Source organism: Amia ocellicauda, chromosome 6 (genome assembly GCF_036373705.1).
Source record: "Amia ocellicauda isolate fAmiCal2 chromosome 6, fAmiCal2.hap1, whole genome shotgun sequence".
Classification (NCBI taxonomy): Eukaryota; Metazoa; Chordata; class Actinopteri; order Amiiformes; family Amiidae; genus Amia; species Amia ocellicauda.
Window position 1 is genome coordinate 37,799,022 of NC_089855.1, and position 24,818 is coordinate 37,823,839.

The window sequence follows — 24,818 nt, forward strand, 5'->3', positions numbered from 1 at the left end:
TCTGTGTTGAAATATAATCAATATACATGGTTCATCTATAATTTGCAGATTGTGTGTTTCAGTTCATGTTGTGACACTTATAAGAACAATAAAATGAAAAAATGTTTTCAGGATTCGGGTGCCAAGATTTGGTATCTATGTTCTGGACAAGGGAAGCTAACCCTTATTTTAGAGATCCACAGTTCATCAGGTTGCATAGTAAATCCTTGAATTTAGAAGTTCCTAAGGACATGCAACAAGTTTAGATTTGACTGGTTAATCAAATAATTTGTTCAGTTGAGTAGTTTAGATATCATGAATGAAAATCCCCTCCAGTTCACAAGTAACTGCATTGACAATTCTTTGGAATATTGATCACAGCTTACATTTTCTCCAATTACATATACATGGATGGTTAAATATAAATATATATTTTTAAATGTAAGATTGGTGTTTAATAAATAAGTACTTCAGAAAACACAATTCATGTATGTATGCATGTATGTATGTATGTATGTATGTATGTATGTATGTATGTATGTATTATAAATGGAGCAAGTTCAATTTGCTCTTAAGTACATGCTTCTTGTAAATGTCTGACACTGTTTCATGTGTTGACCTGCATACCAAGTTATGTACTAAACCATTTCACTATTTGTAACCTGTGTTTTGATATATGGCCTTAAATATAGTATACAGTAATTATATTTTGTTCATTTTCTGTTGTTCATTGTTAATACAATATTTACACTAGTAAATTCTCTCGCTCTGCCCCCAGTTAACAGAGCTGAGTTGTAGATGCCAATTATAATGTTTGTATAGCTCTTGAGTAAAATGTTAAAAGGCAATGTTATTTCTTGTCCGAATCTCTTTCTCAAGAACGAAGCGCACCCGTGTGGTATAATTCCGACGTTACAGATACACATTGAACATTGTTCTTGTCATGTGGCTACCCTTTGGTAGGAGAAATCACGTGATTTACAATTACGGAAAGCAAATTTGTGAAGTTGTAACAACGTTTAGGAGGGGAATTCACGGAATAAACCGTTTAGAAGAAGTGAAGACACATTTCTCTAATGTAGGGATTGGTGTTGTTGTTCAACCGCAGTTTCCTATTAATACGCGCACATACACATACATATTTCCGATTTCTGTTCTGCTTTTTACATGTCACTGGTTTACCAGTTTATTTTTGTATACATTTTTGTCGGTGGACCTTTCTTATGTTGTATTTGGATGAAGACAGATTTCTGAACTCGTAGCAACAGGATACATGGTATTCTAAATAATTTAAAACCTTGTAACAGATCTGCATTGCTTTTTATTCTTAACTATCGTTATGTTTGTTAAGATTTGTTTATGAAGTATTTGTACCTACTCCAATCGGAAGGACAATCTCGACAATTCCTGTAACTCCATGGTATCAAGGTAAAGGCAATTTTTCTATACTATAATATTTCTAAGGGGCGGATATGTTCCTAACATGAAAGGCCGACAAACCATGTTGCTTGTATATGTACGGTGTTCAAATAGGGAAAAACATATGGGCATCGTTAAGGTATAAGATGAGGCAATATATAATAGGCCTAATACCTTTAACTTGCATATTCTTAACATAGTATTGAGATGTAACCATGTATTCAGACATAACTATATTATTTACATAACATACAAATTATCGCTTTGTTATATATTAACATTGGACTACTACTATGCGTAACTATTATTATATATTATTATTAGTGAAACGATGTATAGGTTAAAGTGATTGAGCAATTGTTGAATATATGAATTAAAAATACATTTCTTTTCCCTAGGTCTGAGAAAATGAAAATAAATGTTGCAGAAGGACTAACGTTTTTTTGAAGATATGATACATTTAATACAAGTTGTTTGTTTAATACAGCTGTATTCACTGGGTAAGATTTCATAATGGCATTATTCCCGTTGGCCTGTATTTATGGCTTCACACATGTTTACAAATGTGTCTGACTTCAAATGGACAGACTACACTTCCTATACAATCTTTTGGTTATTTGTTATAATTAAATATAAATGTGTACCCCTGGAAATTATAGGGAGGAAAGTATTGGAATAATAGACGTTTCATATGTAAATGTCATTTTAAGCTGTGTCTAATCTGTTGTGTGAAAGTAGTTCATTTGTATGTTTGCCTAAAATGAACGGCCTTCACACAACAGTTATTAAGACTCATAAGTCTTAATAATAAATGTATACATGTTTATAAAAATGCATTTGCATATTTAATTTGATACTTTGTCAAGTGTATTTTGATATATGAATACATTAAAAGTTTAGTATACAGGTTATTCCATGCCATCTCATCCTTAGCTGTTGCTCAACCACCTTCCTTTGGTGGATAACATTTAGTTTAGGGCTCTCCGAATTAGAATAAAATGCTAATAATTATTCTATAAAACATTTTGACTCTGACATGTTAAAATTTTAATCTTTGAGTGGAAAAGGTGATCCAGATGAGAAAAATCACCCTGCACTCAATTTAGACACAACTATCATGTGTAGCACCTCTTTCAAGTCAAAATGAATAGAGCTTTCAAAAGAGAAATATAAAGAGCACCTGGGCCAATTTGGGCATGTCATTAAAATGTGAAGTGATTGGTATTTATATGTTTTTGTACTTGCATGGGGAGGAGGCTCTCATAAAATCTTTATATTTTTGAATAAGCAAAAGTATTACATTTTAATTGTTCTGAGATCAAACTGAAAAATAGTTGTTCTGTGTTACCCAGTTAAGTATAATGTTCTACCCATGTACTGTAATTTCATTGAAGACGTAAATACATCAGTGCATTGTGTGTTTCAAGAAACAGAATTACAGTGACCTTTCAGTCATTGTGTTGTGTTAAAAGCAGCGATTGCATTATTTTAGTCACTCCTGTGAGTCTAGTGGTTGTGGGTATGTAGATGTGTACAATAGTGAGCTGTGTCTGATTTTCAGGTGTAGAGTATTTTTAGTTTGCATTTTTATAAAAGATGTTGGTGTGGCTAACCCATGTGTGATAAAAGTGTGAGTGAAGTCTGAACTCTCTGGTTTCACTTTTCAGCTCTCTGTACGCTCCCTGCTCCTGTCAATGTGACGATTCAATCTAGTAATTTTGAGCACATCCTAAAATGGGATCCTGGAGAGGGTACACCTGTGGAGGCATGGTACAAAATCCGATGGGCAACGCAGTACGTAGTATAAGACTGGTAATAAATGACTTGCACTGCTAGTGATCTGCTTAAAAATCATCTATATGTGTGTGTATATATACACTCACCTAAAGGATTATTAGGAACACCTGTTCAATTTCTCATTAATGCAATTATCTAACCAACCAATCACATGGCAGTTGCTTCAATGCATTTAGGGGTGTGGTCCTGGTCAAGACAATCTCCTGAACTCCAAACTGAATGTTGAATGGGAAAGAAAGGTGATTTAAGCAATTTTGAGCGTGGCATGGTTGTTGGTGCCAGACGGGCCGGTCTGAGTATTTCACAATCTGCTCAGTTACTGGGATTTTCACGCACAACCATTTCTAGGGTTTACAAAGAATGGTGTGAAAAGGGAAAAACATCCAGTATGCGGCAGTCCTGTGGGTGAAAATGCCTTGTTGATGCTAGAGGTCAGAGGAGAATGGGCCGACTGATTCAAGCTGATAGAAGAGCAACTTTGACTGAAATAACCACTCGTTACAACCGAGGTATGCAGCAAAGCATTTGTGAAGCCACAACACGTACAACCTTGAGGCGGATGGGCTACAACAGCAGAAGACCCCACCGGGTACCACTCATCTCCACTACAAATAGGAAAAAGAGGCTACAATTTGCACAAGCTCACCAAAATTGGACAGTTGAAGACTGGAAAATGTTGCCTGGTCTGATGAGTCTTGATTTCTGTTGAGACATTCAGATGGTAGAGTCAGAATTTGGCGTAAACAGAATGAGAACATGGATCCATCATGCCTTGTTACCACTGTGCAGGCTGGTGGTGGTGGTGTAATGGTGTGGGGGATGTTTTCTTGGCACACTTTAGGCCCCTTAGTGCCAATTGGGCATCGTTTAAATGCCACGGCCTACCTGAGCATTGTTTCTGACCATGTCCATCCCTTTATGACCACCATGTACCCATCCTCTGATGGCTACTTCCAGCAGGATAATGCACCATGTCACAAAGGTCGAATCATTTCAAATTGGTTTCTTGAACATGACAATGAGTTCACTGTACTAAACTGGCCCCCACAGTCACCAGATCTCAACCCAATAGAGCATCTTTGGGATGTGGTGGAACGGGAGCTTCGTGCCCTGGATGTGCATCCCACAAATCTCCATCAACTGCAAGATGCTATCCTATCAATATGGGCCAACATTTCTAAAGAATGCTTTCAGCACCTTGTTGAATCAATGCCACGTAGAATTAAGGCAGTTCTGAAGGCGAAAGGGGGTCAAACACAGTATTAGTATGGTGTTCCTAATAATCCTTTAGGTGAGTGTATATGTATATATATATATATATATATATATATATAATTATACAGCTCTGGAAAAAAAATACAATTAATTAATTAAGATTAAAATTATTTTTTTCCAGAGATGTATATATAAATGTATTAGAACACCTCAATTTTTCCAGTTTTTATTGAAATGTATGCAGTTTAATGTCTCGGTGTACTCTGAAATTAAAGCATAGAACAAATAAACAATTGTAGATAAAAAAGAAAAACATGGAATAGTTTTTTTTAACAAACTTTTACCCCTTAAGATGGCAAACCCCTCTGGTATCCTTTAAAGGGCACCAAATCCGTGTGCTGCTTTTTAATCCCATGTGTACTCTTTACTGTTGTGTTGTTGAGTGTTTGGTATTCCATGAAAGCTAAGACTCTTAGCTTTCTAACGATGTGAAGACTTCTCTGATGGGGTTTTTATCTATTTCATTTTTGCACAGTCTTTATTCTAGTGTCTATAACATTCTGCAAGGGGTGGGACTGCTGACTGTGCTTGGTTTGGGAGCACCAAGACAACTGAATAGCATATGTATAAAACCAAAGACACAGATTTTCTATATACACTACATAATTATCATATTGTACATAATCTTATTTAACACATTTGCTAAATGTATGGTCTAGTATGGCATAATGTATGGCATAGTGATTGACACTAGGGTGTAAAGACTGCCAAACATAAATGCAAAATAAATTAAAGTATAAATAATATATATATTTATAATTGTATTTAATGTTGTCATTCATTATCCTCCATACATAAGTACAGTGGTTATAAGAATTTAAGGTTTTGCAGAACAAAATCAGTATGTTTAATTATATATATTGTAACAGTTCAATACATATGTTTGTGTATGTGATGTTTTTACTACCACTACTTATAGTAGAGGAGACTTGATTTACATTCTTGATTTTCACAAGGTCCAGAAATGAAAGTTTGATTTCAAATGATTCAGTTCTTAACATGACCAAGATGTTCGATGAAGTCTATGAAATCTATGAAGTCCATGTTAAAACTTTGACTTCAAACCAAACTTCAGAATGGAGTACATCCTTAGTCTTCGAACCCTATTGTCACAGTAAGTTGTTTGTTTGTTTGTTTTGTTGTTTTTCTCTCTATTAAACAACATTTTAGTCCCACATTCCCCATTGGTTTGGCCACTGGGTTTCTAAATTGTCGAGTGTTAAGTATTAGTTCTTCAGTACCCCTTCAGGTATTCTGTCCATGTTGACCTAGTTGCTGCAGTTTTCACTAACATAATTGAGAGGTGAATGTTAGAGCCTGATTCTAACTCTCTATGTATTTAAAATATGACAATAGTTAAGAAAATACTAAGCTGGCTTGAATTTATTTTACTTACTTACTTACTACATTTTGTTGTTTGGATATGAAGTTAGAAGAAACAAGTCTCTGTAAACAGTTAATTGTTACATCACAAAGGTTTGTTATTTCAGAAGTAATATAAACATTATCTAAAATTGTCTAATTTCTAAGTAATGCAGATGTAACCTCTGCCTTTAGGAAAATGTACATTCTTATTAATTATTATTAATAATTAATAATAAATAGTAGTAATTGTATACCTTTCACACCTTATTATGACAGAGTATTTTCAGGATTATTAAGTTACAATAGTCTCTGAAATTAAAATGATTTTTTTTTAATGAAATTTACATATTTGTTTAAAAAATATTTATAATTGAGCTCCAGGAAGCAAATATAACAATACAAAATTATTGGTATCATGACAACTAAGCAAATGTCAAATTATATTCTTTAATTATTTAATGTTTCATGTAAGATTTTGTTTTTTTTTGTTGGTTCTAATGATTAACTGTATCCAACCTCCTTCTTCAGCAATTCTGGGTCCCCCTGAAGTGTCTGTCTCTGGGTGTGGAGATTGTCTTTTGCTGGACATGAAGCCTCCCAAAGGAAAAGCTAATAAGTCTATAGAAAAAATCTATTTTGAAATTATATTTATTATTACACTGAAAAAGGCCAGCGAGAGTAAGGTAACAAAAAAAGTTTTTTTTAGTTTTTTTTAATACAAATTTGCACTGCAGTTTACTCAAACAACAGACATGTGCTACTATGAAACTCAAAGTTGTCCATGTTTAGGTTTTTAAGTTTTCAATGTCTAACTCCCTTGTTGTTGTTATTATTATTATTATTATTATTATTATTATTATTATTATTATTATCATTTTTATTTCTTGGCAGACGCCCTTATCCAGGGCGACTTACAACATAAGTGCAAACAAAGTTGAAAAATACAGAAGTACAAGGCATCAATCATTACAAATTCAACTTAGATCAAACATAGCAATTCAAGATAATACATTTTACAAATTCCAATTTACAATTTACTCAAGTACAGTAAGAGACTTCCTACATCCTGGACGGTGAAAGCTAAGTGCTGTCAAGATGTAGGGTTACAGACGAGGGCTACGGGAAAGGGAGCAAGGAGGGAAACAATCAAGAATGCGAGCAGCATAATAAAGCTGAAGTGCTATCTAGCAGGGATAGAGGACTAATATTACAAGTGCTGTCGGAAGAGATGCATCTTGAATAAGCTTCGGAATGAGGTCAAGGACTCTGCTATTTTGACTTCGGTGGGCAGGTCGTTCCACCACTTAGGGGCCAGGGATGAGAAGGAGCAGGCTCTGGAGGAAGGAGAGTGGAGAGGAGGCAGAGTTAGCCTTCTGGCACTGGAGGAACGCAGTGGTCTGGAGGGGATGTATGGAGAGACGAGTGACTGAAGGTAGATTGGTGCAGTGTGGTCAAGACAGCGGTAGGTGAGGGTCAAAGTCTTGAACTGAATGCGTGCCGCTATCGGGAGCCAGTGGAGGGAGCGGAGCAGTGGAGTAGCGTGTGCGATTCATGGCAGAGAGAATACCAGACGAGCCGCAGAGTTCTGGATGAGCTGGAGTGAGCGGGTAGTGGATGCAGGCAGGCTGGCCAGGAGGGAGTTGCAGTAGTCCAGGCGGGAGAGGACCAGTGACTGGATGAGTAGCTGAGTTGAGTAGTCGGTGAGAAAGGGACAGATCCGGCGTATGTTGCTCAGGAAGAATCTGCAGGTGCGCGTCAGCGTGGTGATGTGTTGGGAGTAGGAGAGCGCAGGATCGAGGGTGACTCCTAGAAGAAGGAGAGAGTGTGGTGGATTCCAAGGGGATCGAGATGGGGAGGTCAGCAGAAGGTGAGGAAGAGTGGGGGGAAAAGAGGAGATCTGATTTGGAGAGGTTGAGCTTGAGGTGGTGAGAGTGCATCCAGGCGGAAATGGCAGACAAGCAGGAAGAGATGCGTGAGGGGATGAGAGGGTCAGAAGAGGGAAAAGACAGGAAGATCTGGGCATCATCAGCGTAGAAGTGGTAGGAGAAACCATGGGAAGCGATAAGGGGGCCCAGGGAGCGAGTGTAGAGAGAGAACAGGAGCGGGCCCAGGATGGAGCCTTGGGGAACGCCTGTGAGGAGAGGTTGGGGGGTGGATGAGGAGCCTCGCCATGTCACTTGGTAGGACCGGTCACTGAGGTAGGAGGAGAACCAGGTGAGAGCAGTCCCAGAGATCCCAAGTTCAGCGAGGCAAGAGAGGCGGATGGAGTGATCAACGGTGTCAAATGCTGCAGAGAGGTCAAGGAGGATGAGGACTGAGGAGAGGGAGGCCGCCCGAGCACGGCTGAGGGAGTTGGTGACAGTCAGGAGAGCCATCTCAGAGGAGTGAGCTGTGCGGAAGCCGGATTGCAGAGGATCAAGGAGTGAGTGTTGGGACAGAAAGTCAGAGAGCTGATGGTGGACTGCCCGCTCGAGAGTCTTGGAGAGGAAGGGAAGTAGGGAGACAGGGCGGTAGTTCTGAGGAGAGGTGGCATCAAGGGTTGGTTTCTTGACCAGTGGGATGCCAGCAGCTTGTTTAAACGCAGAGGGGAAACAGCCAGAGAGGAGAGAGGAGTTGAGGAGGGAGGAGATGAAGGGGAGAAGATCAGGAGCGGTTGCTTGGAAGAGACGAGAAGGGAGACGGTCCAGGTCACACGTTGTGGGTTTGTGACATAGGAGGAGAGTGGAGACTTCAGCATCTGAGAGAGATGAGAATGAAGAAAAGGAAGCTTGGTCGGTGGGAGGTATCGGTGTGATGGGAGATGAGGGTGGAGTATTGAAGAGCCTGCGGATGTCTGCAATCTTGGAGGAGAAGAAGGAGGCGAAATCATCAGCAGTGAGAGGAGGGGGAGGGGGAGGGGGGCAAGGAGGGAGGAGAAGGTGGAGAAGAGTTTGCGAGGGTTGTTGATAGTGGATTCAAAGAGAGATTGGAAGCAAGACTTCTTGGCTGAGGTGAGAGAGGACGAGAATGTGGACAGTAGGGAGCGGTAGAGTTCGAGGGCAGCTGGGAGTTTGGTCCTTTTCCACTTCTGTTCGGCGGCACGCAGACTAGTTCGGGTTGCATTGTTTCAATAAATTATTGCTACTGCTGGTAATTGATTCTGCTGACTGTATGCATGTGCCAAAAATAGCCTCACATGGGCTGCCAATGTGCAGACTGCACAATAATTACATTGTTATAAATTTTATTGTCTGCTGGATATCATATAGCCCTGCTAATGGCTGCAGTTTTTAAATGATATACTAAATGGAATGCTTATAAAAACATTCTGAACTTAAATTAGGGGAAGTAATATTATACAGTGCACATAGAAGACCTCATTCATGAAATGCAATATACTATTTGTTGACCATGCTACAAGAAGGAGATTACAGCATTGAAGAGAGTTGAAAGAACAGTGAGAACTATAGTCACTGGTGTGAAAGGATTGATTTATGCAGACAGGTTGAAGGAGAAGAATCTTGAGTTTTGAACAAGGGAATTTTTACTAAAATATTCAATTCAATACCAAGAACTAACTCAAACTCTGAAATTAAACAAGGACCAGGAAATAAAGATTAGAATAGAATTTGAGATCTGATCTGTTTAGTGCAACACAATTTGGCTCAGGATTGAGCTCGGTTCCCTGATATTGGATCAGACCCCTGCCTGAAATTCTGCTATAGATTAGCTAGTGATGAACAATTAGTCTTATTTGTAACCTTTCTTAATTCATCATAAAAGTATAGGAAAGAATGTAATGTCTTTTTGTTATGATTTAAACTAATCAAGAATCATCATAAGTTTACCTAACATTTATTGATTCTAAGATATATTGCATTTAAAGTAACAATGGCATTAGAAAGTAAAGGAAATTCCATAATTTACAGTAGTACAAATAAGCTTGTTTACCTGAACCTACTGGGAGAACACGTGAGCATACTCTCTCTACAGCGGAATGTCAGAGAGGATAGGAAGGTCTTTATGATGAATATGTTTCTCCAATTGAGCTTGAAGTTGAGTACTTTTCATACTATTGGATTTGATCTTATTACCATTTTCCTCCTGTTTGGTGGTACTTTAATAATGAGGAACCAGCTCGTCATATACAACAATTTCTATAGACACCCTTGCTCCATTGTCCTTATCTCTTAGACCAAGTTACGCCTGAAGTCCAAGAGCAGGGGTTAGATTGGCCTTGTTTGCATTTCACTGTCTAGAGGTCCAACTCAATACAGTGATCTTGCTGATCTACATGAGTTTATCACTCATAAGTAGTTCCTTTGATCATGTAAATGACTCCAGCAGCCAGTAAAGCCAAACATTGTTCTAACAAATAGCCCATAGAACACTAGTTATATCTTGTTACTCTTGTTGTTATATATATTCCAGGTATGAACAGAAGGGGTTTTTCATGTACACCCATGAGATGAGTGCATTAGAACATAAGAAAGTTTACAAACGAGAGTTGGCCATTCAACTCATCATGCTCATTTGGTGTCCACTAATAACGAAGTGATCCAAGGTAGAGCCCTGATTGTTTTTTTTCCTGCCCCTCAATACTCGCTCCCGCATTGTTTCTTGCATTTTTGTATCCCTCTCCCACCCGCAAAAACCTTAGATCCTGCAATGGAGACGGATGTGCAGCTATATAAATGGAATTCAGACAAAATTTTACATAGTTAAACCATTATTAGAAAACATACTTAAGAACTGTGAAACAGGATTAGCCTATTATTCCTTTTTGAAAAACTGGTCACAGTATTTCTCAAAATAAATTAGAGGCTGCTTTTATAAGTGTTTATATTCCATAATATCTTAAACAGGAAGTGTAGCTCCATGCCACAGCCTCAATTAACACGTTGCCTATGAATTGTGCAATGATTACACATTTTTAAACAAACAAATAAACAAAAAGTCACTGACATACTGGGGTTTTAGACTATTTTATTTTGACAATGGGAACTTCTGTTGATGGAAATGCCACCAGTGTAAAACGCAGTCTGGGTTTGTCATGTGTGATAAGCTTCATAACCATATATTCAGCCACTTCATTATCCCGAGACTTTATTGATCAACTGGCGTCAGTGTCTTCCCAGTCAGAGAATTTACGCATGGCCATTGTATGCCTTTTCTCTGGCGGCTTGAAACACTTAAACGCGAACACAGTTAAACGCACAGGTAAATAAAACATAAAGTGTGTGTGTATATATTATATATACATATAAACATCTAGGTGACATTCAAGACAAGTTCAAACAAAATTGTGTGATTTCTCAATTAGGCAACATTTTGTAAAATTGAGAGATAGAGTTTTCCCGCAATTTACCGCAGTCTGTTTTGCGTTTGCTTTTTTTACCCACCCAATTCCACCTGCAAGCAAATTAATCCCTCTCCCGCATGATCCCAGTCCCACTGCAGGACTCTAATCCAAGGATCACGCCCAGTCTATTTTTGAATGTTCCTAAATTGTAAGCTTCAACCACATTGCTGGGGAGTTTGTTCTAGATTGTATCATCTCTCTGTTTGAAGAATGGTCTCCTGTTTCCTGTCTTGAATGCCTTTAAGCCCAATTTCCATTTGTGTCCCTGGGTCCATGTATCCCTGCAGATCTGGAAAAGCTCTTCAAGTTTAATGTGATCATGCCTTTCATGATTTTGAAGACTTGAATCAAGTCCCCACCTAGTCTCCTCTGTTCCAGGGAGAAAGGATCAGTTCCCTCAGTCTCTCCAAGTAGGACATTCCCTTCAGACCTGGAATAAGTCTGGTTGCTCTCCTCTGAACTGCCTCTATAGCAGCGATATCTTTCTTGAAGTGTGGTGCCAATTTAACTATTCCACAAGAGTCGTACAATATTTTAAGTTATTTGTGTTTGTTGTTTAATTCTATTTTAGCTCACCAACATGAAAAAAAATAAAAAGGATAAAATCGAGCATTTGGAACCAGCAACAGAGTATTGCTTACAAGTGGATATGAAGGCCAGTTCAAACTCAAATTCAAAACCCTCCAAATGGTACTGTGCATTCACAAGCCTTGAAGAGACCAGTAAAGGTGAGGTACTTCCCAGTCTTTAACTCTTTCTCACAAGTGGCTTTTCTGTTAACTATGATTCACAACATTTTCTTTATTCTTCCAGTCAACCATAAAAGACATAGGGCATCGCAAGTAGTTTTTATTCCCTGCTCCACTGAATTCTAATTTACTTCAAGGTCTTAAAAGGAAAGTGCTGCCATTTCCAAAATCACAGTTGTATGCCACTGTATGTACCCCCTGGTAGGGGCACACTTAAAAGTGTAACATGCAAGATTCACAATCAGAGTTTTGTGTGTCTTTGAGTTTTTATAGTATATAAGTAAGTGACTTGTTCTGGAAGAATGGTATGTACAGTACTGTGCGAAATGTTTAGGTATGTGTGAAAAAAATCTGTAAAGTAAGAATGCTTTCAAAAATTGATAAATATAATCTATTAGCATATCTATTAACTAAATGCAAAGTGAGTGAACAGAAGAAAAATCTACATCAAATCAATATTTGGCGTGACCACCCTTTGCCTTCAAAACAACATCAATTCTTCTAGGTACACTTGCACACAGTTTTTGAAGGAACTCGGCGGGTAGGTTGGCCCAAATATCTTGGAGAACTAACCACAGTTCTTCTGTGGATTAGGCAGCCTCAGTTGCTTCTCTCTCTTCATCCCAGACAGACTTGATGATGTTGAGATCAGGGCTCTGTGGGGGCCATACCATAACTTCCAGTACTCCTTGTTCTTCTTTACGCTGAAGATAGTTCTTAATGACTTTCACTGTATGTTTGAGGTCATTGTCATGCTGCAGAATAAATTTGGGGCCAATCAGATGCCTCCCTGATGGTATTGCATGATGGATAAGTATCTGCTTGTACGTCTCAGCATTGAGGAGACCATTAATTCTGACCAAATCCCCAACTCCATTTGCAGAAATGCACCCCCAAACTTGCAAAGAACCTCCACCATGCTTCACAGTTGCCTGGAGACACTCATTTGTGTACCGCTGTCCAGCCCTTCGGCGAACAAACTGCCTACTGCTACAGCCAAATATTTCAAATGGTGACTCGTCAATCCAGAGCACCCGCTGCCATTTTTCTGCACTCCAGTTCCTGTGCTTTCGTGCATAGTTGAGTCTCTTGGCGGTGTTGCCACGTTGGAGGTATGGCTTTTTGTCCACAAGTCTTCCATGGAGGCCACTTCTGACAAGAATTCTCCAAACAGTAGATAGTGCTTCCGGAAAGTATTCACAGCACTTCACTTTTTCCACATTTTGTTATGTTACAGCCTTATTCCAAAATTGATTAAATTGATTATTGTCCTCAAAATTCTACAAACAATACCCCATAATGACAACGTGAAAGAAGTTTGTTTGAAATCTTTAATGTATTAAAAAATAAAAAACAAAAAAAGCACATGTACAAAAGTATTCACAGCCTTTGCTCAGTACTTTGTTGAAGCACCTTTGGCACCAATTACAGCATCAAGTCTTTTTGAGTATGATGCTACAAGCTTGGCACACCTATTTTTAGGCAGTTTCTCCCATTTTTCTTTGCAGGACCTCTCAAGCTCCATCAGGTTGGATGGGGAGCGTCGGTGCATAGCCATTTTCAGATCTCTCCAGAGATGTTCAATCGGGTTCAAGTCTGGGCTCTGGTTGGGCCACTCAAGGACATTCACAGAGTTGTCCTGCAGCCACTCCTTTGTTATCTTGGCTGTGTGCTTAGGGTTGTTGTCCCATTGGAAGATTAACCATCGCCCTAGTCTGAAGTCCAGAGCACTCTGGAGCAGGTTTTCATCAAGGATGTCTCTGAACATTGCTGCATTCATCTTTCCCTCTATCCTGACTAGTCTCCCGGTTCCTGCTGCTGAAAAACATCCCCACAGCATGATGCTGCCACCACCATGCTTCACTGTAGGGATGGTATTGGCCAGGTGATGAGCGGTGCCAGGTTTCCTCCAGACATGACACTTGCCATTCAGGCCAAAGAGTTCAATCTTTGTTTCTCATGGTCTGAGAGTCCTTCAGGTGCCTTTTGGCTTTCATGTGCCTTTTACTGAGGAGTGGCTTCCGTCTGGCCACTCTACCATACAGGCCTGATTGGTGGAGTGCTGCAGAGATGGTTGTTCTTCTGGAAGATTCTCCTCTCTCCAAAGAGACACACTGTAGCTCTGTCAGAGTTACCATCGGGTTCTTGGTCACCTCCCTGACTAAGGCCCTTCTCCCCCGATCGCTCAGTTTGGCCGGGCGGCCAGCTCTAGGAAGAGTCCTGGTGGTTCCAAACTTCTTCCATTTACAGATGATGGACAAGGATGCCACTGTGCTCATTGGGACCTTCAATGCTGCAGAAATGTTTCTGTCCCTCGATACAATCCTGTCTTGGAGGTCTACAGACAATTCCTTGGACTTCATGGCTTGGTTTGTGCTCTGACATGCACTGTTAACTGTGGGACCTCATATAGACAGGTGTGTGCCTTTCCAAATAATGTCCAATCAACTGAATTTACCACAAGTGGACTCCAATCAAGTTGTAGAAACATCTCAAGGGTGATTAGTGGGAACAGGATGCACCTGAGCTCAATTTTGAGTGTCATGGCAAAGGCTGTGAATACTTATGTACATGTGCTTTTTTTTTTTTTTTTTTTTTATACATTAAAGATTTCAAACAAACTTCTTTCACGTTGTCATTATGGGGTATTGTTTGTAGAATTTTGAGGAAAATAATGAATTTAATCCATTTTGGAATAAGGCTGTAACATAACAAAATGTGGAAAAAGTGAAGTGCTGTGAATACTTTCCGGATGCACTTTATCTACTGTTTGGAGAAGTCTTGTCAGAAGTGACCTCCATGGAAGACTTGTGGACAAAAAGCCATACCTCCAACGTGGCAACACCGCCAAGAGACTCAACTATGTACGAAAGCACAGGAACTGGGGTGCAGAAAAATGGCAGTGGGTGCTCTGGATTGACGAGTCACCATTTGTAGCAGTAGGCAGTTTGTTCGCCGAAGGGCTGGAGAGCGGTATACAAATGAGTGTCTCCAGGCAAAAATGTGGAAAAAGTGAAGCGCTGTGGATACCCTCCGGATGCACTGTAGGTGTACCAGGGTCCCACTGTTTTCTGCCTATTCTGAGCTGATGGCACTACTGGACATCTTCCAATTGCGAAAGGAAGTAAGCGTGATGCGTCTTTCATCTGCTGCAGTAAGTTTCCTTGGCCGACCACTGCATCTACAGTCCTCAACCTTGCCCGTTTCTTTGTGCTTCTTCAAAAGAGCTTGGACAGCACATCTGGAAACCCCTGTCTGCCTTGAAATTTCTGCCTGGGAGAGACCTTGCTGTTGCAGGATAATTACCTTGTCTTGTTGCTGTGCTCAGTCTTCCCATGGTGTATGATTGCAACCTCACCTTGTTAGCTGAGTTTGGCTGTTCCTCACCCAGTTGTATTCCTCCTACACCGCTGGTTCTCTTTCAGTTAATGATTGTGTTTCAACCTACATATTGAATTGATGATCATTAGCACCTGTTTGGCATAATTGTTTAATCATACACCTGACTGTATGCCTACAAAATCCCTGACTTTGTGCAAGTGTACGTAGAAGAATTGATGCTGTTTTGAAGGCAAAGGGTGGTCACACCAAATATGGATTTGATTTAGATTTTTCTTCTGTTCACTCACTTTGCATTTAGTTAATAGATATGCTAATAGATTATATTTATCAATTTTTGAAAGCATTCTTACTTTACAGCATTTTTTCACACCTGCCTAAAACTTTTGCACAGTACTGTATGTTATATAATCACTTAGTTATTAATGGACACCAAATGGCCTCCTCTCGTTTGTAAACATTCTTATGTCCTTATAAGCATCAAATTTGAAATTGAAAACTTACCAAATAATGGTGGATGTTAATTACCAAGTCAAGTCAAGTCAACCAAGTGTTAGCGTTTCACAGTCTTACTCCTAGTAATTATAGTTTCCATAGACATGACGTTTTCGATATGGAAGAGTGGTATGCATCCTACTTATACTCTATAAAACCACATAAAGTCAAAACTGTGATTTTATTTATCTCACGTTACACTTTAAGTGTGCCCCTATCATAGTAAAGCAAAAGATGAATGCATATGGTGTATCTTTTATTTATTGCATTTTATTTTTGACATTCTGGAGCTGAATAATTAATGTTTTTATCTTGGTTAAGTCCATTGATAGGTATTTATTTGCATTAGTAATACCAGAAAGTATAAAAAATCAACAATAAAAACTTTACATATATGAATTTTGAATTTTATTACTGCACTTTTTTATTGTAGGTTACATACAGTGAGGGAAAAAAGTATTTGATCCCCTGCTGATTTTGTACATTTGCCCACTGACAAAGAAATGATCAGTCTATAATTTTAATGGTAGGTGTATTTTAACAGTGAGAGACAGAATAACAACAAAAAAATCCAGAAAAATGCATTTCAAAAAAGTTATAAATTGATTTGCATGTTAATGAGGGAAATAAGTATTTGATCCCCTATCAATCAGCAAGATTTCTGGCACCCAGGTGTCTTTTATACAGGTAACGAGCTGAGATTAGGAGCACTCTCTTAAAGGGAGTGCTCCTAATCTCAGCTCGTTACCTGTATAAAAGACACCTGTCCACAGAAGCAATCAATCAATCAGATTCCAAACTCTCCACCATGGCCAAGACCAAAGAGCTGTCCAAGGATGTCAGGGACAAGATTGTAGACCTACACAAGGCTGGACTGGGCTACAAGACCATCGCCAAGCAGCTTGATGAGAAGGTGACAACAGTTGGTGCGATTATTCGCAAATGGAAGAAACACAAAATAACTGTCAGTCTCCCTCGGTCTGGGGCTCCATGCAAGATCTCACCTCGTGGAGTTTCAATGATCATGAGAATGGTGAGGAATCATCCCAGAACTACACGGGAGGATCTTGTTCATGATCTCAAGGCAGCTGGGACCATAGTCACCAAGAAAACAATTGGTAACACACTACACCGTGAAGGACTGAAATCCTGCAGCGCCCGCAAGGTCCCCCTGCTCAAGAAAGCACATGTACAGGCCCATCTGAAGTTTACCAACATCTGAATGATTCAGAGGAGAACTGGGTGAAAGTGTTGTGCTCAGATGAGACCAAAATCAAGCTCTTTGGCATCAACTCAACTTGCCGTGTTTGGAGGAGGAGGAATGACCCCAAGAATACCTTCCCCACCGTCAAACATGGAGGTGGAAACATTATGCTTTGGGGGTGTTTTTCTGCTAAGGGGACAGGACAACTGCACAGCATCAAAGGGACGATGGATGGGGCCATGTACCGTCAAATCTTGGGTGAGAACCTCCTTCCCTCAGCCAGGGCATTGAAAATGGGTCGTGGATGGGTATTCCAGCATGACATTGACCCAAAACACACAGCCAGGGCAACAAAGGAGTTATTCAAGAAGAAGCACGTTAAGGTCCTGGAGTGGACTAGCCAGTCTCCAGACCTTAATCCCATAGAAAATCTGTGGAGGGAGCTGAAGGTTCGAGTTGCCAAACGTCAGCCTCGAAACCTTAATGACTTGGAGAGGATCTGCAAAGAGGAGTGGGACAAAATCCCTCCAGAGATGTGTGCAAACCTGGTGGCCAACTACAAGAAACATCTGACCTCTGTGATTGCCAACAAGGGTTTTGCCACCAAGTACTAAGTTGAAGGGGTCAAATACTTATTTCCCTCATTAACATGCAAATCAACTTATAACTTTTTTGAAATGCATTTTTCTGGATTTTTTTGTTGTTATTCTGTCTCTCACTGCTAAAATACACCTACCATTAAAATTGTAGACTGATCATTTCTTTGTCAGTGGCAAACGTACAAAATCAGCAGGGGATCAAATACTTTTTCCCTCACTGTACCTTCAAGTCCCCCTGGATAAGGGAGTCTGAAATAAATAACACCACCACTGAGCCTGACTCAGAAAGAAGGCTGGTTTACAGTGGCTTTCTGTCCTGCAGAGTAGATAGGGAAGTGAAAACTAAAAGGAAAGCTTATGTTGAAAGGGGAAAGGGGAAAAAAAAGTTAAATTAAGGTGAAGGCAAAGAGAGTTGAGGTGAAGAAGAGAGGATGCTAAATTATGAAGGAAGTAGAAGCATAGAGATTAGAAGAAAGTAAATAGTTTTCCTTCTACCTTCCTACTATGCCCTACAATAAGATAATAATTTTACTGCAGCATATACAGGAAAAAACAAGTATCAAAATACTATACAGATGCTTAATAAAGTACATTCGTTCAGAAAAACATAAGAGAAAAATAAGGATCATCAGGCGTGGTGCAGCTATGAGAAGGGCACCAAAAGCAACTGAAATTAGTCAATTATAACAAATAATTGAAACACAAAGTTAGTAACACTGACAGACAGTGTTCTCTACACTTTTGTTCTCCATATTCTCTTGACTCAGCTTCTTTTGCCAGTGGTAAGTGTACCTTCTCAAAGCTGAATTTGATGAAGACCTGTATTTTCTTTAATGTTTCATAAGATCATAAGAAAGTTTACAAACGAAAGGAGGCCATTCGACCCATTCATGCTCATTTGGTGTCCATTAATAAGTGAGTGATCCAAGGATCCTATCCAGTCTGACTTCAGATGTTCACAAATTTTCAGCTTCTACCACATCACTGGGGAGTTTGTTCTAGATTGTGAACTCTCTCTCTAAACTCTCTGTGTGAAGAAGTCTCTCCTGTTTTCCATTTTGAATGCCTTGAAGCGTGTGTCCCTGCTGATCTCGAAAAGCTCCTCTGGTTTGATATGGTCGATGCCTTTCATGATTTCGAAGACTTGGATCAAGTCCCCACGTAGTTCCAGGGTGAAAAGGTTCAGTTCCCTCAGTCTCTCCGAGTAGGACATTCCCTTCAGACCTGGAATAAGTCTTGTTGCTCTCCTCTGAACTGCCTCATCTTTCTTGAACTGTGGTGCCCAGAACTGTACACAGTATTCCAGATGAGGTCTAACTAGTGTATTGTACCATCTTAACATTACTTACCTTGTTTTGAATTCTACACTTTTGACAATATACCCTAACATTCTGTTTGCCTTTTTTATTGCTTCCCCACATTGCTTGGATGGAGAAAGTGAGGAGTCCACATAGACTCCTAGGTCTTTCTCATGCATTACTTCATCTAGTTCTATTCCTCCCATAGTGTAAATAGTGGACATTTTTGTTACCTGCATGGATTACCTTGCACTTGTCCACATTGAATTTCATCTGCCATCTTGATTATCCAAGTCCCTTTGAAAAGTCTGTGCTGCCAAGGTTGTATCTGCTGAGCCACCTATTTTAGTATCATCTGCAGATTTGACAAGTTTGCTAACTATGCCAGATCATTAATATAGATTAGAAAAAGCACAGGCCCTAGTACTGATCCCTGTGGAACTCCACTAACAACCTCACTCCAGTTAGAAGCAACTCCTCTAATTGACACCCTCTGTTTCCTATACATCAACCAGTTCATAATCCATCTACTTACATTATCCTGAATGCCTACAGCTTCAAATTTGAGGATCAGTCCTTGGTGTGGAACCTTATCAAAAGCTTTTTGAAAATCTAAGTATATCATATCATATGCTTTCACATGATCTACAGCTGCAGTTGCATGTTCGAAAAACTTCCAATAAATTAGTAAGACATGATCTGCCTCATCTAAACCCATGTTGACTATCTCCAAGAATATGGTTTTCATTCAGATGCTCCTCTATTTTCTGTCTATTAATTTTCTCCAACATTCTTTCTCTTTATTTTTTTGCATACTTCTATCAAACCATTTTGGCCAATGTTTTTTGGTCCTCATTTTTTGGTACAAATTTGTCCTGAGCCTCAAGTAGTATATTCTTAAAATATAACCATCCATTTTCGACTGAATCTGTATCCAGTGTGCTCCAGTCTAACTCTTCTAAAGGCAGCCTCATACCTTCAAGGTTTGCTTTTCTAAAATTGTAGACCATTGTTTTAGACTTGGTCCTTGTTTTTTGAAAGAATGCCTCAAAGCTAACCATATTGCTAAGAATATTGTCATGCTCTCCCTCTGATTGGTTCCCTGACAAATTGAGTTAGAAAGCAGTCATTTACCATCTCAACCATTTCTATTTTTGTTTCTACAGTCCCGACGGGGCTTTCCCATATTTGGGAAATTGAAATCCCCCCCCAATGATAACAACCACATCCTTGCTACATGCAGTCCTGATTACAGTGTATGATGCAACATCTTGCTTAATATCTGAGTTGGGTGGTCTGTAACACACTCCTACCACTAATCCTCTGGGTCTCTTTTCAAAAGTTTGACCCACAAAGATTCTGTTCCGTTTCTGGGATCTAATTTGAGTTATTCTGCCTCAATGTCATTTTTCACATATAATGCTACCCCACCCCCTCTTCAGTTTTGCTCTCCTAAACTGTGTATATCTTTTCAACTTGTATTCATCCCCATCATTTTCTGTAAGCCATGTTTACGTCACTCCTACAACATCATAGTCACATGCCAGCACTGTGGCTTCTAGGTCTAACATCTTGTTCCTTATACTCCTAGCAGTACAAACATTTCAGGACTTTTCTACTAGCAGTTTCCCTTGGTTTTCTTTCCTTAGTGGAACATCTCCCATTGTCAGAGCTCCCTGGCCCCCTGGTCCCCAGTTTAAAAGATTCTCAATTACTCTGCACATACGCTCTCCCAATGCATTAGCCTTCTGTTTAGATGTGGACCGTCTAGTTTTTACAGGTCCCACTTATCCCAGAAGAATCCCATCTATCCCATCTATCCCCTCCATAAACCTAAAACCCTCTTCCCTACACCAAGATTTCAACCACGTGTTAAACTTTCTAATCTCAGCCTGCCCCCCTGGCCTGGCATGTAGTAATGGAAGTATTTCAGAGAAAACTACCTTGGAGGTTCTGCTGTTTAGTTTAGTTCCTAACTCTTTAAATTTGTCTTGCAGAACCTCTGCCCTACCTTTTCCTATGTCATTGGTTCCAATGTGGACCATGACCAGTGGATTCCCCCCGGCTTTGGCCAGTAGCCCGTCTTCTAGTTTAGGGAGATCTGCAACCTGAGCACCAGGCAGGCAAGATACCATGCAGGTCTCCTTATCAATAGAACACACTGTGTGATCTACGCCTCTAAGGATTGAATCTCCTACTATAACTACCTCCCTCTTGTGGGGGGGAGTGGGCACCATGGTGCACTGGTGCTCAACTGCCCTCCCATCACCCTCTGAGCTGTAACTGTCCAATTTGGTGTTCAGCAGTTGGAACCTGTTGGCCAATTCTAGCTCTTGGGGTGTATCTAGGGGTTGTGCACACCCTTTTCTGCGGTTATCACCTACTGTAACCAAGCAGTTCTCTACACTGTCCTGCTCTAAGCTCTCAACCCTCCTAGGTTTTGGCATGCACAACATCTCTCTCATGGGCTGATTGACCAATTCTTCTATATCACTAATACAGCGCAGATCAACAAGCTAGACCTCAAGATCACGAACCTTGATCTCTAGGATTTTAGCATGCCGACAGCGTTCACAAATGAAAGCTTCTTGGATGAGTTAATCCAGGAAGGCAATCATTCTGCAAACCTGACACTAGTGGCCACATGCTTCTAAATGTTAGTGTTTTTTTTCAAGTCTCTTGGTTCCAGATCCGTCGTCAACTGCTTAACTTTTGTGACCGAGAAACAGCGCAGCATTTCGAGAGAGACTTGTTGAGATGGACACAGTATCTGTAGATCTTGACATTTTAGAAAAACATTATTTTTAAAACTTCAAATATTTGCAGGATTTTGGAGTTTGAGTTAAATCAAAGTTACTGTTTTAATGTAAGTTATTATCATGCACCAGTATATATTGTATGAAAACAGATATTGCCATATATAAGTACACAATCAGTGTTTCCAACTGGATATGAAAATGATCTGAAATATATATATTTTTTTTTTCTTTTAAATACTGTTTTACAAAATACTTAGCGCCTTTAATGGGAATGCCTGTGAGCCCACAGTGTTATCAGTCAGAGCTATATTAGTCCTCCATATGCTACAGCTCTACATCATATGCAGTATTCCTGCATTATTACAGTAGTCAAAGCACTGTAAGGCCACTTGATTTACATCAATTTACAAAATTAAATATATGAAAGGTTAAGAAAAAATAATAATTTTGTATCTGTTGTTTATCATTTTTGTCTCTCCAGCCCCTCATATTCTGGTTTCACTTTCCATTGCTCTGATAGTAAGCGGAGGGTTTCTTGTTGCCTTGAATTACAGTGGCTATCTCGGCAAATTAAATGTTCATCTTCCAAGGGTTCTGGTATGTTATTAATTAATAATATGTAATACTACACACTTATTAATATTATTACAATTCGTTTTTTTTAAAGAAGGATTTACATTACATAGTCGTAAAGGACTTTAACACCTAAGAACCACACAAAAACATTAGAACTAATGCTGGTTATCCACTAATATACAACTCCAATTCAGAAAAAGTTGGTACAGTATGGAAAATGCTAATAAAAACAAAGAGGAGTGATTTGTAAATGCACTTTGACTTGTCTTTTACGTTTTTTGTTTAAATACAAGGTATTTGATGTTTTTCCTAATCAACATAGTTTTTTGAAGGTAAACGTTTATATTGAAATTGATGCATGCAACACGTTCTAAAAAAGTTGGGACAGGTGCAATTTAGGACTAATAGCGATGTGACAAGTTGAAATAAGAAGGTGATGTGAAACAGGTGAGGCAATCGTTTAATCATAGTATATAAGGAGCCTCAAAAAAAAGTCCTAGTCCTTCAAGTGCAAGGATGGGTCGAGGCTCTGTTGGCCAATCTGCCAACAGATGCGTCAGCGAATAATCCAACACTTTGAGAACAACATTGCCCAAAGACAAATCAGTAGGATTTTTGGCATTTCACCTTCTACAGTGCACAATATAATTAAAAGATTGAAGGAATCCGGTCAAATCTCGGTGCGTAAAGGGCAAGGCCGAAAACCACTTTTGAATGTGTGTGATCTCCGATCCCTCAGACGTCACTGTCTTAAAAACCATCATGAGTCTGTAATGGATATCCTAACAAGGGCTTGGGAATACTTTGGTAAACCTTTGTCAGTCAACACCATTCGCCGCTGCATCCACAGATACAAGTTAAGGCTTTACTATGCAAAAGCAGAAGCCATACATCAACACTGTAAAGGAAGTGCCACCGACTTCTCTGGGCTCAGTCTCATCTGAGATGGACAGTAGCACAGTGGAATCGTGTTTTGTGGTCCGATGAGTCAACATTTCAAATAGTTTTTGGACAAAACAGCTGTCGTGTTTTCCGGGCCAAAGAGGAAAAGGACCATCCAAGCTGTTATCAGCGTCAGGTCCAAAAGCCAGCTTCTATCATGGTATGGGGTGTGTCAGTGCCCATGGCATGTGTAACTTGCACATCTGTGAAGGCACCATTAATGCAGAAAGATATGTAGACATTTTGGAGCAACATATGCTGCCATCCAGACATCATCTTTTCCAGGGACGTCCCTGCATTTTCCAGTAGGACAACGCCAAACCACATTCTGCCCAGATTACAAGCGCATGGTTGTGTAAGCAGAGAGTGCGGGTGCTAGCATGGCCTGCCTGCAGTCCTGACCTGTCTCCGATTGAGAATGTGTGGCGCATTATGAAGCGTGATATAAGGCAACGAAGGCCCCGTACAGTTGCACAGCTGAAGAAATGCATAATGGATGAATGAGGGAAAATTCTGCTTGCTAAACTTGTGCTATTAAAAGAAAAGGTGATGTTACACAGTGGTAAATAGTCGACTGTCCCAACTTTTTTGGAGTGTGTTGCAGTCATCAGATTTGAAATGAGTGTATATTTTCAAAAATAAATTAAATTCACAAAGTAAAACATCAAATAATGTGTTAACCATGTGTTTTTAATGTAGTTCAGGGTGAATTGAATTTTCAAATAATTTTTTTTATTTGTTTTTTTGCATTTTCCATACTGTCCCAACTTTTTCAGAATTGGGGTTGTATTAAGCCAGTAAGGAAGTTCACAAATAAATATACCCACTACAGCCTAAGTAGTTCATACAAAAACCCACTCTGTTTGAGCAGCAGAACATTGACTCACATTTCCTCTCCCTTCAACAGGTTGTGTTTAAACCCTCCCTCAACTTCCTGAACTTTACACCAGAAGACTGCAGACAGTATATAGAATCTGTTACTTTCATCCAGAAACCTGGAGGATGGCAGAAAGAGGATGGTCTGGGCACTTGGAATTCCAGTGACATTGAGGATGCAGATGAAGAGGGAAAGGATGGCTATGAACACCTAGGTCTGCGTATTTCTGCAGCAAGTGCATCCACCAAACCCTATATTTCTTCAGGTTCAGCCCCATGTGTCACAACTGATGAGTCTGGACAAGCCACTAGTGTGGGAAAGCCAGTGCAGCAACTACACATGCTTATGTGTGTGAAGACTGCAGGGTCTTGGGTCCAGTCTGATACTGAGCCTCAGGAGTCGATACCTAAAAGGAAGGAGTCTAGCCTGGAATCTGATGACGTCAACCTGCTCTCCGTGAAAGTGGAGGGGCTACAGGCATTCTTGGGAAACCTTTCAGGTGGGGTGACCCTGGATCAAGACGAGCAGCATCCAGAGGAGGAGCTTCAAGAACAGGTGCTTTCCAAGTGCCCTGTGTCTGAGACTCTGGAGCCTGGAGACTGTGGCACAGAGCAGTCTAATACAGAGGCCATGGAGGGCCATGGTCAGACTGATTGCTCACAATCAGAGGAGGAGGAGGAGGAGGAGGAGGAGGAGGAGGAGGAGGAAGCATATCATGGATATTTGACACGTTGAACCACCATTTTCACCATTAAAAAAAAAAAAATCTAATTTCTTAATTCTGAGCTACAGTATATCATCCAC

At 39.9% G+C, this 24,818-nt stretch overlaps 1 protein-coding gene across 1 annotated transcript; it reads left to right on the forward strand.

Annotated features, from left to right (window-relative positions):
- The first annotated feature begins 939 nt into the window (after nt 1-939).
- Nucleotides 940-24,749, forward strand: LOC136751868 (interferon alpha/beta receptor 1). The gene is made up of 8 exons (XM_066707623.1): nt 940-1,407; nt 1,797-1,898; nt 3,066-3,192; nt 5,427-5,584; nt 6,364-6,518; nt 11,748-11,904; nt 22,101-22,216; nt 24,045-24,749. Exons 2-8 carry the CDS (start codon nt 1,850-1,852, stop codon nt 24,747-24,749), a joined length of 1,467 nt encoding a protein of 488 aa, XP_066563720.1. The 5' UTR covers nt 940-1,407; nt 1,797-1,849.
- Nucleotides 24,750-24,818: the final 69 nt, after the last annotated feature.